General features: G+C 40.0%; 1 protein-coding gene across 1 annotated transcript; it reads right to left on the minus strand.

Annotated features, from left to right (window-relative positions):
• Positions 1-3,348: 3,348 nt before the first annotated feature.
• ATP6V1G3 (ATPase H+ transporting V1 subunit G3) lies at positions 3,349-14,480 on the minus strand. Its single transcript, XM_058030390.1, has 3 exons — positions 14,399-14,480; positions 7,012-7,112; positions 3,349-3,780 (listed from the first exon to the last, which is right to left on the minus strand). The coding sequence occupies exons 1-3, from the start codon at positions 14,478-14,480 to the stop codon at positions 3,607-3,609; spliced, it is 357 nt and encodes a 118-aa protein (XP_057886373.1). The 3' UTR covers positions 3,349-3,606.
• Between the last annotated feature and the right edge of the window lie 1,574 nt (positions 14,481-16,054).

The raw sequence follows: 16,054 nt of genomic DNA on the forward strand, positions 1-16,054 counted from the left end.
CCTGCCCTGTGGTGGTTCCTGAGCTCTGCAACAGCAGAGCATCCTGTCCCAACTTAGAGGGAAACATTCCTCACAGCCCTGGAGCTACAAAATCTTTTAAGTCAGGGACTGAAATATTTTGTTCTGTTAAAACTTCATACACACACACTTATACCCTACATATGATGATTTACAAGAACAACTTATGTTTTACAGATTGCATGAACTTCCAAGTATATTTTAATATGGAAACATTTCAGTTAATATCATAATCCATGTAATGGATTAACATCTGGTTCTGATTTCCCAAACCTCGGCTTCCAAACTCTTCAGAAATTAATGGGAAAGTCAGTAGACAACTTCAGCACAGAGTGTAGTATTAATTCTTCATGTCTGTTTCATTTTACTTTATTTAGACTTGAAAGATATTCTGTCTTACTGGCATGAGTTCAGAGATCTGCCCTCATCACCCATGAATGGGAACCACATCACTACATCCTCATATATTATAACTCAAAGGAGAATTTTGAGGGAGAACAGCCAGAGAAATTCAGCCCAATCCATGTCACGAGCTGTATGAAACAGTTCTTGTACTTTCCACTGGTATGAGCCTTTGTTGTTATTTATGACCTAGTTGTTAATTGAGATACTTGAATCAGCAGATTTAGAATTTATTTATTAAAGAAGTCTTCATTTCCCAATAGAAAGAGCCTTATTAACCCCTGTCCTGTAAGCCAGTGAAGAACTGGGCCAATCTAGAAAATTCAGGTTTGTTGTTTCAGTCCTAATATGTCACACTATGGAAGATTTGCAGTTGATTTCAATGGTAATTATGAAACAAAAGAGGAAGGTTTATATAAGTGCTATCTGTGTGTGGCTTTCTGTGTCTTAAAATCTGTTTGTGTTGTGACGTGAGATATTGCCATTTTGTTTGGCAACTGCATTGGTGCATACTAGGTAATACAGTGTCAGGACACTGTGAGTACTGGGGGCTCCCATGGGTCTGGGAATATCCCCAGGAGATGAAAGGGCATTTGTAATCATCCCTGGTAGGTGACTGCTAATTCAGAGTAACCATTTTAACCTTTCTTTTATGCATTAAAAATTTTTGAAATTAACCATCCTTTTTTTCCTTTTGCATGGAACAATTTTTTGCCATTAGCATGAGTATGTAACTGTCACATACAAGGTATTTTGTGCCCTTATAAACTCAGCATGTGCTTTTTTGGCACTCCAATATTCCCTTGCTGCAGCTGGTAATTTATGTTCTTCATTCAATATAATCTTGCCAAATTATATGAAGTCTAGTTTGACCCTTCCCTCTGTACATCTAAAAGTGATGGTATGAGCAATTTTTTTATGTCCAGAAGTAGGACTGAATGTAGAGGAGAGTAAATTCTCAGAGTGCTAAATGCTCTCAGATTTGTATCTTGAGATCAAAGACCTAATCTTATCAAATTAATTCCTTTTTCCTGAGTGGTAGCCACGGAGTAGCCAGAGTTCAAGAACATAATCATGTTCAAAAAAGTTTCATAACCTAAGACATGGTGAGTACCTCAGGTATGCAGGTGATAACAAGGATACATGGCTGTGACTGCAGGGCAGAGGATATTTAAATAAGAGATGTGTCCCTGGCCATTAGGACCAGAAGGGTAGACAGCCTTGAAGGCTTTGCAAGAGAAGCAGTTGGTGAGAGAAGACAGATTTTGGCAAGAATGAGGGAGAGAGGGATTGTAATAAAAAGAAGCAGGGAAACAAGGAAGACAAAGCTTTATTCCATGTAACTTGGGTTGCTGCCCACCAGGCTGTGGCAATTTTGCTCTCACCATAGGGAGGTGGGAGTGTTTTATCCCATGCAGTTGCCAGTGGGAGCTCCATTGCTTCAGTTCTGCAGCTGAACCTGCAACATTTCTGTATGTTTAGAAGTGAGAGCTGGAGGCAAGGGTGCTGAGGTAGCCCAGAGGGAACAGAGCAGTCTGAGCACTGCAGTGAGACCCTGTGAGGTGTTAGTGTTCACCTGGTGACTCTTTAGGCTCACAGATCTGTGTTTCACAGCTGAGCACTGCACTGGGGCTGCAGCCATGACCCAAGCTGGAGGCATGTGCCCCTGGGCTGTGAGACAGTCCTGACTGTCCCCAGCTGTGCAGGAAGGTGCCTGCATTGGGTCCTGCACATGGGCTGGCACTGGAGTGCCTACATCCTCTCAGTAAATCAAAGCCTATCACACATTGATTCAAAGCCCTCCTAAATAAATGAGCCTTTCAGCTGATGTCAATAGGATTTCTAGTTTCTTTCCCATTCCTCAGCATCCTTGGGTCCCCAGGGAATATAATCAAGCACAGGAGACTGTAACAATCAGGGCTTGGAGATTATGTGGTATCCAGGCACAGCCTTGAGGAGTTGTGTTTGCTGACATTAGGTTGACTACAGCTTTACGGTCATTTTACACATGACAGCACATCAACTCTGTAAACCTTGCTGGAACAGGAGATTGCCTATGACTAGCTGCTGTGAAATGGAAATGATTTCTCTGTCTCTACATGGACTGAAAATCATGGCTGCTGTTTGCTAGTCATTGCCATTTCTCAAGCTTCTAATTTAGTGTAATTTTGTAGTGGAGACAAGGCATTAAAGGAGCTCACAGTGCAGGTGTGTATCAGATCCCCACTTGATCAGTGCCTCCCATCAGACTGAATGGGCTTCACCTTGAGAGCACAGATCATATTGTATTTTCACAACTTCAGCAGAATTTATTCCAAGGGAAATCTGTGCTCCTGCACAGAGAAGTATTACCCAAGGTTGCTTAGGGTAACAGAAATGAGCTGTAGCTGATGTGATTTCTGGTGGACAACCTGTGGATTCAGGATTTAGCATAACTGGTGTAGAGTTTGAGTCCTTGGGTTCCTGTGCTTTCAGGGAAACTGTATGGAAATAATACATGTGCTAGCCTGCCCTTTGCACCATAGCAATTTTGTAAATAATGATTATGCCTGTTCTCATTTTTCAGATTTAACAAAGCTATATAAAGTTTGTGGTGCAGTTAAATTTTAGTATAATAATTTAAGTATGGATTTAAGCATAGTTTTGTACAAGTTAACTACATTTTGCTTTAAGCCAGCATAGAAAAATTGAAATGCTTTGACCTATTATTTTTGACCAAAATCAAATGTTCCTGTATGGTCCATAACCTGACCACTCCATGTGTCACAAGAAAAACAGAAATGTTCCATTTTTGTTTTTTGTGATATTCTACTTCACATGACTTGAAGCGCAGTAAAGATTAGGATAAACAGACTTTATGCAACATAATATCCAAGTACAGAACATTTTATAAGACAAAAGGAACAAAGACTCACACTGAAAACCTGCTGGTGCCAAATAATCATTTATTTTGCTGTTGTTGACTTGTCCCTGCCTAAATGACAGGGGCTTAGCCACAGGAAACAATATTTCAACAAATGCTTGTGAAACCCTGTATAATTCCTGTCACATCAAAAGCCTGTGTGAAATTGTGTGCTTTTGGCTTCAGTGCTCTTTTTTCTCACACATACAGAAACAATAGATGAGAAAGTATTTATGCTTATCAAGAAAGAAGGCTACTTTGCTTTGCAAACACATCAATGAATCTTAAACTGCAGGTCTGAAGTTTGGGTGAATTTCAGGGCTGATGTCAAATATTGTGCTCAAGAGCTTTTTCATCATGCTCTCCATGTTCTTGTGGTAGCTGCTTGTGAGGTTTCGGATGGCTTCTGTTGTTTGCTCTTCTATTTTGGCAGAGAAGTTACCTTGGGAGCCCATTACCTGAAAAGCAGAAGACCTCTGAGCAAAATGAGAGGTTATATATAACCATGTTTATTGTACTTTTCTTCATCATGTAGCACAAGCATAACACAAACACATAATAGTGCCTCTGAACCATGAGGGTTTGATCTGGGTTCAACTGGAGGCATAAAAACAGGATTAAAGGCAACTCTCATATGCTCATTAGCAATGGGAATCTCCCTATGTAATGAAAGTTTCCCAGCTCGCTGTGGGAAAAACATTGTGTATGTTTTGTCTTTTATATGGCTCATTTTAATTTGGTTTCTATTTTAATGACTAGGCAGCTAAGTTCTATCACTGTGTGCCTTCGTTTGGCCTCACTGAGAGTGCCTGTGAGTGCAGCTAAGGACCAAACATGGAAAAGCCTTCCTGAAAATGCATAATTACAGTTTCAGAGTACTTGAAATGTCTTCAGCAGTTAGTGATGTATAACCCTCAACAGGCCTCAGACAAGGTCTTTTAATGTTACATTTTCTTATCTGGCGAAATACCAGACAGCTTCTGGCACAGTTAATATCAGGACATTCGCTTAGAATTTAATTGACTCTGGACTCACTGAACATTTTAGCAAGGTTATGTTATAAACAGATGCACACGTTCCAAATCTGTGACTTTGCTCCCTCCTCCCCCACTGCCCCAACATCCCTTGAATTCTTCCCTTATGGAAAAGTCCTTCAGATACCAGCAGAGAAACTGATTTCCAGCTAAAGAATTCCATGTGGAGAGAAGAAGACATTTCTGCATGCTGGCAGAGTAAGAAAGGAATAAGTAACACATTGTTCTTGTTTCTGCCACGGTTCTCTGGGGTGGACTAGCAGGTGGAGCTAACCTGTGGTATATTAGTGGGGTACCTAGAGCATGACCAGAAACAAAGGAGGGGTCATTGGCTCTATTTCCCATGTGATTTCAGCCCAACTTAGCCCTTAAAAGAAAGAAAAGCATCTTTTGCATAGGCCACCTTCCCTTTTCCATTTATCAGTACCTGGCAACATAGTAAGACATTTGTCCATAATCCACACGTAAACCATTTTTCAGTTTGGAAGAAATGTAGGTTGTAGACATAATAGTAAGTATTGGGAAGGGATTATAGTTTTCTATAATATCTATTTTTAGCTGACATTTTATTAAAACTTTTAGACAAGTTGCAAGGGTTGCATGTGGGAAAGGTTGTACAGCTTAGACCAGATTTATGGAACTGAATTTTTCCACTGGGGAAAGTAACTTTCTAGAGATCCCAGATGGTTGCATGTTATCCAGCGACTGAATAGTTTTGAAAAGTCTCAAGAAAAGTATTATAATTTTAAGAGGAGCCTCTACAGACCCGCTTTCTTGGCTCATGCTAATGTTGTCATTTGAGATAGTAAACTCTTACACTTCTATGTGTTTTCCCTCTCTTCTTCAGCTTCTGAGTTTGAGGACATTTTTCTTGCAGAATGCAGGCAATGCTCTGCTTGGTTTATGATTTTTGCTGACCTTGAAGGTTTTTCCCTTATTTTTCCCATACATACTTTATGCTAGTGTAATTTCAAAGCTGCTAAAATATTACATTGGCTCCAAAGCCACAAGAAAATTCAGAACTAGGCTGCACATCTCTAGAGTTAGGTGACCTCAATGAGTGAAAAAACAAAACTGGTTTGAGATTCAGGCAAAAAATTTTGCATGTTTTGAAAAGAGATTTTGCGTATTGTCATTCTAACCTCAATATTTATTTTTCTGTTGTTGTTCTTAATTATGGATGGATATGAAGCCTCTCATAGTATAAGAAAATTTCCTCCTCTTTGGATACAAGTGACGCAAAGTATGAGGAAGGATGGCATTAGAGGAGACTGTGACAGAGAATTAAAAATCCTTGTGTCCAAATACCCAAGAAAGTAAACTGAACCAGGCATCAGAGCTCCCCCTACACTGCCCTGCTGGAGCTCCTGGCTGCCTCCAGACACAGGTTAATAATGATGGCATTTGTCTGGGAAGGTGAATGTTCGACATAATGGGGTCAGGGAACGTGGAGGAGGACTGCAAGTATCTTGTACAACATGCTGTCATTTGAGGAGCAATATGTGCTCTGTCCTGCTCATGTGAAACCTTCCGTCGACAAATAGTGGCCTTTCCCTGCAGCTTTAATTTGGTTGTGGTGAAAAAAATGGAGTTGACAAAAAAGCAGCATCTTTACTCTTCTGCTATCAGGACCTAGAACAAGAACTCTGGCTTGACTGAAAAGGTGAACAAATGTTAGAGGTATTTATACTTTATTTTGGTATCAGTAAACAACAGAAACTGTACACTTAAGACATTTTTATCTGGCCTTTGTGACAGTGTGTCTGGGGGTTGGCAGGGTATGATACCAATACTTTGTGTGTATAGATGTTCCTAAGGGTTGTGATCCCTGCCAGAAAATGTTGTATGTAAAGTGTGACTGAAATGACAGGTTGGTAAAACAGATTTTGTTTGACCTCTTTGGCTTTTTTTTGCTTTTTGTGCCTGCTTTTGCACAAAACTTTCCTTGTCATTGCATGATACAACCTGGGAAGAAAAAAACAAGACCAAGAATGTAGGAGGAAGGTCACCTGGTGAAAAGAGAATGGTTTGTGAATTTCATGGAAATACTAGAGAAAAATTCAAGATGCCATAAATGTATAAAATGGGTTTATTCAGATAGGAAAATGTATAAAATGGGTTTTTTCAGATAGGAAAATATCGAGTCAGACCACTTTGACTATAGAAACAGTGAAAACCTCTGAAGTTTTGGTGACTTCAGTTGACAAGGGATGTAGTCTTATATGTAATGAAAAGAGACAGCTGAAGTGGAACAGAAATGGAAAGAAACATTTTAAACTTTTGTTTTTACTGACACATCCATGTTAGTGAATCCTCCAGTTTCAGGACAGGAATTATGTCTGTCTGTGGTTATAGAAAAAGGACCTAAAAGTATTTTTCCTTAAGGGACATACATCTTCAAAGCATAAACATGAACCAAATATGCAATCTGGACCATTTTAGTGGCGAATGTCCACAATTTCTTCTACAAATGCATTCAAAGCCTGTGAAAAAGTCCAAATGAAGCATATAGACACTGCAGATGACACATCCTGTGTTTAATCAGTATGACCACACTGGTTTGCACGAGTCTCCAGGTAATACTCTTGGAAGCAATTTGGTTTACCATTGAGCAGTTTGGTAAGACAAAAGAACACACACAGGTTTCTTACTTACATTTGTTTCCTTGTTTCTAAATTCCTTCTCCCTCTGTAGTCTGTAGTGGTCTATCTCAGCTGTGGCTTCTTCCTTGGCCTGCTTCAGCCTTTTACCCTTTCCTAGAGGGGCAAGAAAGAGGCCTTTATTTCATACCTTCCCTGTATCCCCAAAGATGAATCTCTCTAAATCAGAGATACTTTAGCTGCCATAGTAGAACACTGACTTTGCTGAAAGTCTTGTCCATTGGATTTATTTGCACAAGAATGGTCAAAAGAGACAAAGTGATTTATTCAGAATACCTTTTGACTGCAAGCAAGGGGTCATGCAAGTACCCCTCTTCTGAAACTAACTTCTGTGCAAAAGCACACCTCAAGTGAAGAGCTTCTTGATTTACTGATAACAGAAGTCTTTCTGCAAGTAGACATCTTTTTGCAACACAAATGCCTTTTTTTCTAATCACAGCTTGGTGTTTAAATAAATATCTATCTTTTCTTCATCAGCAATAGCAGCATCCAGATAACAGATTTTAGTTGTCACGGATGGGAAAAGACATTATTCTGTAAGATTTCCTGTATTGATTGGTTGCCAGAATCCCTTCATCCCACACCAACTGGATTCTGCTTAGAGCTGGCAGATATCCAAAACAATGCAAGATGTCTTAACCACTACCAAACTGAGTTGCAACTTTCAAGCTTTGTCCTTTCTTCCCCCACTCTTTTCTACTAACCTTTGTTAAAAGCAGAGGTGGGTGACTAAGAGAAGGAGGTCAATTCTTTGCCAGTGCACAGAAACCATGAAAGGGATTCAATGTTTTTTTGCTTTTCATTTTAAACAAGAAGGAGATCTGTAAAGTGACATTTCAGGGTGTGGTGGAAACTAGAGCCTTCCTCCTCACCAGGCATGCTTGCATACCTAATTCTGTTTGCTGTGAATAGTTTGTTTTAGGTAAAACACTACGGGCTCGTCAAATCAAGAGCGTGTAAGTCACTGCAGGACTGGACATAAGATCCTTCCTGGATCTAGCAGGGTTGTCATGTAAAGAACAAGAGTAAATAGTTTGATGGAAATGTGATGTTTAAGGTTCTACATAAAGGAGCTGGCAAGCTTGTCATAAAACCCCTGTGGGCTTCTCTGTCATTTATAAAGTCAGTAAAGTTGCATGGAACTCCTCAGGTCCTCAGGATTCTGCTGCACTACCTTGTGAGGAAACAGTAATTTTCTAAGTGTACACCTCTTGCATGGAATGTTGGTATGCTATACTTGATTCCTGGGCTGGTGCTGATTTTTGGGGTCTCTTTCTGCTGTACAGCTAGAATTTTAGGAGTGGGAGGAATACGGTTGGTCCCTTTTCTTAACAAGAGAAATATCTTCAGTGGCTGAAAAATTGCTTAGTTGCTTAAATTAGGATATCACAAGAATATGAGAGTGGCAGCCTAGGCAGCTGAAAGAGCCATCTTGATCTCTTGTGGCACACTGATTTATTTACTTAAGATAACAACCTATTTAACACCACTGAGCAATACAAACTTTTTTTTTAGGCTCTTAATTCAAGCACAGAAGACAAAAGATACCTTTTATCCTTTCCTGAAATCCTACAAAACATTCTCTGTCTAGACTAGGAAGACGAACATAAATATTTCTCATTTTCTTTCTCCAAGCTGTTACACTGGTTTGGTTACATCTGAGCTGGGCTTCTCAAGCCTTATCAGGAGTGTCATATAGCAACTTGCTCCCACTGAGCATGGCATAATGAGGAAGCTGAAGCTTGGGAGGAAGACTGTTTTAATACATCTGAGAATCAGCAAAAGCCTGGGTAAAATACCTGATTCAGCAGGAAATTACTTCTCCAGCTGATTGCTCCTTCCAAAATAATTATCTGCAGATGGGTGAGTAGAAGCAGAGAGATGCACAACATGGGAATTACTTTTTAAATCTTGATTCCTGGACTGTTGGCTTACTGTGGAACCTTGGGGGTGGCATGTACACAGGCTTTCTACAGGAAGGAGCAGCCTACTGAGGAACCACATAGCTTTATTGACTCCCGGTCCATCAGTGCAGGGCTCTCACGTGGGGGAAATTATATTTCTCAGAGTCCTTCTCCCTTGAGCCACTGTGCTTATGTATGAAGGAGAGACAGGCTGTTTTAAACCTAGTGGGTACTTTTCCAGAGTTTGTATTTGTTTGAAAAAGGCTGATTTCCCCCAGCTTCTCCCACTCACTGTATGAAGTGTTGGGACCAGGATGAGCAAACTGACAGATCTGTGTAAGAGCCTGACATAAGTCTGGACAACAAAATTTGGAACCAGGTTCAAGTCTGTATTTTGAAATTTCCCTTATTCTCCTCTCCAAATTTGGAGCTGATCAGCCTTTTTGTAGAGTTTCCACTTTGTAGGAGTGGAGCTGAGGGGTGATTCTCTGGAGCTGGCAGTCAGGGGGAGTGACTACGATGAAGCTTTGCCAATTTCACCAGCTGAGGAACTGGATCTCTATAGCAAATTAAATTATTTCAAAATCAGTGGGATTTTAATTTCAAATTCCATCTGGGGGGCCATCTGTAGTAAATATGTTGCATATTTGGCCACCAGATAGATAAATATATCCATTTAAAATACAGAAAATGGAAAGAGATTAAGTATAAAACAACGGTTCAGTTGCCTCTGACAATGTAGACAGTGAACCAAAGAGTGTATATATACACACATACGTGTCAGCTCTTGACAGTGCTCTGGTGTAAGCACAATACATAGGGTGTCACTGGAGGGTGGCAGCCATTTCATTTTTCCATGATGCCTTTAGGATTGGCACAGCAGGAACCTGCTGCTTCCTATTTAATTAAGTGGAAAAGCTGTGAGTAAATTACTGCTAGTCCAACAACGTTGTGGACAGAATCGGCAACTGCCAACATATGCGATGGTGCATATGCTGCACCTGATTAAGTTAAGCAGAAACTAGAGCTTAACCTGCTGTTCCACTAGGGACAAACCAAAATTAATTAATCAGTCTGTTGTTAACCACTTGTCTGCTACCGTAGCTGTGCAATACAGGACCGCCTTTTCAAAGCCTTACTGATCTGCTGGGCTGGTTCTCTGCAGAGCACAGCCGAGCTGAAATCAACCCTTACACACTGAAGGGGATGGTGGAGCACTGAAATTTGGCCAAAATCATGCAAAAAGAGGGAAAGAAGTGCTGGAGGATGGGCAAACTAGCCTGGGCCTATGACATTTCCTCAGGATCATTGAGGTGAGGTACAGAAAACCCCAAATTTGAAGAGATTTTTTGCCACAAAGGTCATGCTGTGGGAGCCAGGATTGCTGGCCCTCTGTCCCTCCTTCCATCCTTGAAGATGGGGAGCAGCAAAGCAGCTGTGCTATGCCTGGTTTCCTTGTCCACAGCCTATAAATTTTTAGGCATTGTGTTAAATTGGCCAAATTTAAAAAAACTTACTGTGACCAATCAGCACTGTACAGGATTTTCTTGCCTAACATGGCAAGGGGTTATTAGCATAGAGAAAGGCTGTATTCTTCTTTCTAGGTATTTCTATGATGTTCATTAAACACTTTGCTCTGGTTAGATCCACAAGAACTGGTGTCTTTTAGGTTGTTGGAGTATTTTAGATCTTGTAAAAAAGACAGTAGGAGGCAAAAATGTTGCATTCTAATTTGTTCAAACACTAAGTTATCTTACTTTCCAAAAACTGCAATGCTAAAATTGGAGTTTTGTTTTCAAACATACCATCTAGGCTCCTAGCTGAATTTCTGCATAGAAATCAAGTCGTTTGAAGAAGCTGCCAAAAATTAATCATATTTTCTTAAAATAGAACCATTTCAGTTGTCTTTGGTAAATTGTCTGGAAAATGGGATTTGGGGATGTGCATTGTGACAAAACAATTTTGTACTTTTAATAAAATAGAGTAGAGGCAGCTGAACATTATGTATAGCTTTCTCAGTAGATAAAATATGTCTTGGATATTGTCCAAGAGAGCGCCATGGATATAATTCTGTTTACAATATCTTATTTTGATTAACATTTGGTTTTAATCTGTTTTTTTATAATCTTTCATCTGAGTTTTCTTTTTATTAGGCATGAGAAATTCAAGGGAATATATAAAAATCTATAGGAGAACAAGTTTTGCTAAGCCCAGTGTTCATGACACATTGTTTCCCTTGTTTTACCCAAAAGGATTTTCAGGAATTGATGTCTTGGCGCTGACAATGCTCAGTTATTCTGGGATCTAAATTGTGCTTAAAGTAAAAATTATAGATAAAGCAGCACCATGTTCAAATTGTCACAGGATTGCAGACTGGTTTGGCTTGTGTTTAATCAATCTAATAATTTCAGCCTTGCACATGTTCATTTAATTGATTATTTAAATATTAACAATTTTTCAGGTATAAATGATATCAGCTAATGATATCATGCCAGAAAAAGGGTATTGAGCAAGAAGTAAGAAAAAGCATGTACAGAGGATCTTTAACATAATATTTTTCTTTTGTTTTGTGTGTATCACTATAATTTTATTCACTGATTTTTTTCAGTTACTTCAAGTGGCTTTTGCATTACTAACAACTGCACATATGTCAGCAAAAGCTAGGCCCATTAACTGTTTATATACAATATTATGTGTGTTCACACTACATTTTGATTGGTTATGTGAGTATCAACTGTAAACACGGAAGGCTTTGCATCAGGGTAGTTTTGCCAGTCCCATTTCCTTGCAAATGCCTTTTCCTGGTGTGTCCCAGGAAGAAGCTGCCAGCTGCTGTCCCAGTGCCAGCACAGCAGCCAGACCCACGGTGCAGTGGTGTTGTGCAATGCCTGCTTGGGGTGACAGACGAGGTCACAGGGCTGGGAGGGCTCAGTGCTTTCCCTGGCAGCCCAGAGCTGCAGAGCAGGCCCTGAGCAGCAGCTGCTGATCCCAGCTGGAGCCAGGTGGATCTGAGCTGCCCATGCTGGGGTGAAGCAGCACCTCCCTCCTTGCTCCACCCAGCTGAGTGTGCACAGGTCAGCCAACTGCACTGCACAGATCTGTTGCATTTCATGTATTGCTTTTCCGCTTAGCTTTTATGCTCAGAGACAAACTCTGCAATCCTTTGTTTTGATCTAACTGCAGAATCAATGTGGGGAAGACACTGCTGAAGTAACTCCAACTTAGAATAGCCAGACTTATCTCTAAAATAATCCCTTTTGCCCTTGTCCCACAGTATTTAACTTATGCTGGCATAGTTATCTAAGGTGGTGTAGTGACAGTGGTATGAAAATATTTTAATCAGGGACAACATGGGCAGTTTGTTTTGTAGCTTCACTGCAAGCTTCTTTCAATGTTGAATATAATGGTTGTCCAGGTATCTTTATGCTGATTACTTACAGATTACCTTTAACGCTTGGTTTAGAACAAAATCCAGGGTGGATTTATTTAAACTGTTTGCCCTTGATCAACGATTTTTGGAAATTCTTGAGGTTTTTCATGGAATCACACTGAAGTGCTGAGGCTGGAAGGAGTCCATGGGACACACTTCCTGATGGAAGCAAGGGCAGCTTGATTGGGGCCATATCCAGTGGGTTTTGAATGTCTCTGAGAATGGAGATTCCCCAGCGTCTGGGCAGTCTGTTGCTCCCTCACAGTCACTGGGTTGTTTTGTTATGTTTAAATTTGTGTATTGAAACTTTAATTTTCCTTAATAATTTTTATAAATGCAAAAAATTATGATTTTAAAAGTAATAGAAAAGAAAGCCATAGTGATGATCTATTTTTACTCTGAATAATTTTACTGATAGCAAAATTCTTAATAGCTGTTTTTCTGTAGCTGGTTAATAACTCCTACTGGTGTGTTAGTGTTGAGGTAAACACTGGTAGTGGTTTAATTCAAGTTTCTGACTCAGAAGGGTGTGAAGATACTTTATCTGTAAGAAATCCTGTTTTTATCACAAGCACTCCAAATGAGGCTGAGGTGGTGACAAGGGAATGTGTCTTTTGCAGAGTAGAGTAAATGCATCCATAACTGTGTCTGGATTCTGTAAGACATTCATCTTTGGTCATCAATTTTATGTTATAATTTCTCTTTTCATTTTTGGAGTTTCTTAATTTATGGATTCATCCTTTTTAAATGACCGTTGTAGAAAAAGCTAAAGTGACTCTTCTGGTTTAAAAACAAACACAAATCAAATCAAAGCCACAAAAAACCCCCTCCAAACCCAAAAGTAATCCACTTCAAGCTAAGACCTGATTCTGTAGTCTGTGTTCAGGCCAAACTCCTTCCACTGAGGCTGTGGCTTTCCAGGTAGTGTTCCCTCTTGATTTGAGGGGCAGTGTTTCCTTTGCCCTACATGAGAAGGGAAAAACCATCCCTCCCAGAGCTCCTAGTTTGGCTGTGGAAGAGGTCAAAACACTACTTAACTATCCCTTGCCTTCAGGTTTCTGCCTGAGAGTTCTGTTTTATGAAGGTGGGAGGATTTGCTTTAATCTCTACTGTCTGCAAGGCACAGGCAGTGCCTGGGTGCTTAGTGAGGGGACTTGCCTTTCTATTTATTTTTGTGTGCTGCTGTTCAAATTGATACATCACACTAAAGATTAATGAGCATACAACAATGCTGATTCACATGCAGAAGGGATAGGGAAACTATACAAATTATTCTGTTTAGCTTCCATTTCTCCACGGAAAACAATATTCCTTTAATTGTGCTCTTGCTCCACATGACATCAGTGACATCCATTTTCTTTGTATTCTGCTGCTGGTTTCTGAAGCAAGATCACTCCAGAAAACAGCATTAATATTCCAGTGCTAGTGCAGGTCAATGACTCATGTGGTTGTACCTGCACTCAGGAGAATAATTGCTTGTACCATGTAATAAAACTTCTGTGAATGATCTATTACAGTACTGAGAGTGCTCACGGTTTTACTGTGACTTTGATTACTATCAGGGTGTTGAAGTCTCCCCTTAGTTTTCATATAATTTTTTGAAGCCCAGCTTCAATTAGGAGACAAGTTACTGGATTTTGCAAGTAAGGAGGAAGACCAAAAACTCTTAGCAAAACCTATTAAGAAAAGTAAAGAGTTTGGAGTCTAGTCCTCCAGAGCTGGCAGCCAAAGGCATGTAAGATTTTAATTTAAATAGCAAGGCAGTAATGGCATTAACAACACTGAGATAAAGGAAAAACAAATGCAGCTGACAGGATGAATATAACAAAGAAAACATTTTTTAATGTTTTAAGGCACATGTACACGTAGACACAAGCACAGGGGATTTTAAGCAAACTCTGAATATTCAGGCTTGAGTAAGTGCCTGGCTGCAGTCAAGGCACAGCACTAGTGCATGTATACAGATGAAATAATCTTTTTCTGTGAGCTACTGTTATTCTGAAGGGCTTGCACTTGAGAAGTACAGTAAAACCAGGCCAACTACTTACTTTTTTTGGCTTCCTCCAGTTTGTCCTTGGCACGTTTTTCTGCCTGCAAAAGCTGCTGGATTCCCTGAGACTGGCTGGTCATGCTGCTTGCTGGGGCTGGTGAACTTCTGTGGAGACTGGAGCTCAGAGGGAGTTTTATACAGCTGCCAGGCTCTTCCTTGTGTTTTTTGTTCTGTGTGTTATTGCAACAAGCTTCCAGATTGTACCAACCCAGCTGGCTGTGCCTGGATTGCTGCTGGGCACACAGGCCTGGGAGTGCAGTCAGAAAAACACAGCAGTGAGGCTGAAGGGAATGTCCTCCTCTCCTCAGGGTCACAGAAAACTTGAATCTCTGATTAACACATTGGGGCAAAAAAGAGCACTTCAGATGGCTTGTATTTTAACGGGGATTTTTTTTGTTTAGGCTCTTATTTCTGAAGCAGAATACAGTTAATCTTGTCTAGGAACTGAGGGGAAAACCATTTTCTTGGAATTTCCTTTAAATAAAACTTCCCCTCAAAGTGAAAAATCAAGTTCAGTTAACAATTAATTTTGGTTGAACACCAATAACTGCTTGCAGGCCTCTGTTTAATGTTACTTCTCAACAGTACTTATTGGGCTTTTCACTCTAAAAAAATATACAATAGGAATGAATTCACTGGGGACTAAAGTTTAAAAAAGCATTTAGTGATTGAGGTATGCTCTGCCTTGTAATCTGCCATGATGGAGGTGAGTGGAGATGAGATGGACTGAGAAACTCTGGGATTAGCTCTAAGACCCAGACTTTTGCAAGGTATGAATGGTGGGCTTGGTTTTACTTTCAAGTCATAATGCACACAACAGTCAAATGAATGCCTGTGCATGACTGTAAATGCACATCCCATTCCCTACAGAAGGGAAGAGTGGTTTGTGAGCTACTGCATGAGGAAGCAGCATGTTCATCTTCTGAATCCTCATAAAAAAAAAAAAAAAAACAAAAAATCCCAGCTGTTACAGGTACTTCAGCCATTGCATAGGAGAGGGACATGTCATGTTGCATAATTAAGATAGATTTATTTTTTGTAAAAAAATACCTCACAGCATGAGTAAAGTTTATTTATTTCAGGTTCTTGATAAAGCTCTGCCAGGACTGGAGATGACCTCCTGATATAAAAGTTTTTTTCATGCTGCAATTCTATACACATAGTTATATATTTATACATGTGATACAATTTCTGCATATATTATAAAATATATTTATATAAAAATTATTTGGTGCTCTCTGTTAATGGCTCTTATTCTAGGGCCCTTTGTTTTCTGGGGCTTCCCAGGGCAGCTGTGTCATGCTGCTACTTTGCTGTGCTAGGCTGTTACCTGTTCCTGATGAGGAAATATGTTTTTTTCCCCTGCCAAATAGCTGTAGGTTTGAGAGAAAATGGAAGGAGAACCCTCTGGCCCTATTATTGTCTTTGGCAGTGCTCTGAAGGACAGCAGCACTGAGACCTGGAAAAGGAATTTGTTTTGGTTTTTGTTCTATTGTTTCTGTGCTATTGCAAAGTCAAATTTCACTCAAGCTCCGCCTTTCTTACAGTGTACCAAACACTGCGTTTATTTCTCAAACACTGAGTTTATTTCTTCATCCAGGAGCTGCGTGACATGTTTGCTTATCTCCAGCACTGAAACCAGAGGTTCACTCTA

The sequence above is a fragment of the Melospiza georgiana genome, chromosome 9 (genome assembly GCF_028018845.1).
Source record: "Melospiza georgiana isolate bMelGeo1 chromosome 9, bMelGeo1.pri, whole genome shotgun sequence".
NCBI classification, from domain to species: Eukaryota; Metazoa; Chordata; class Aves; order Passeriformes; family Passerellidae; genus Melospiza; species Melospiza georgiana.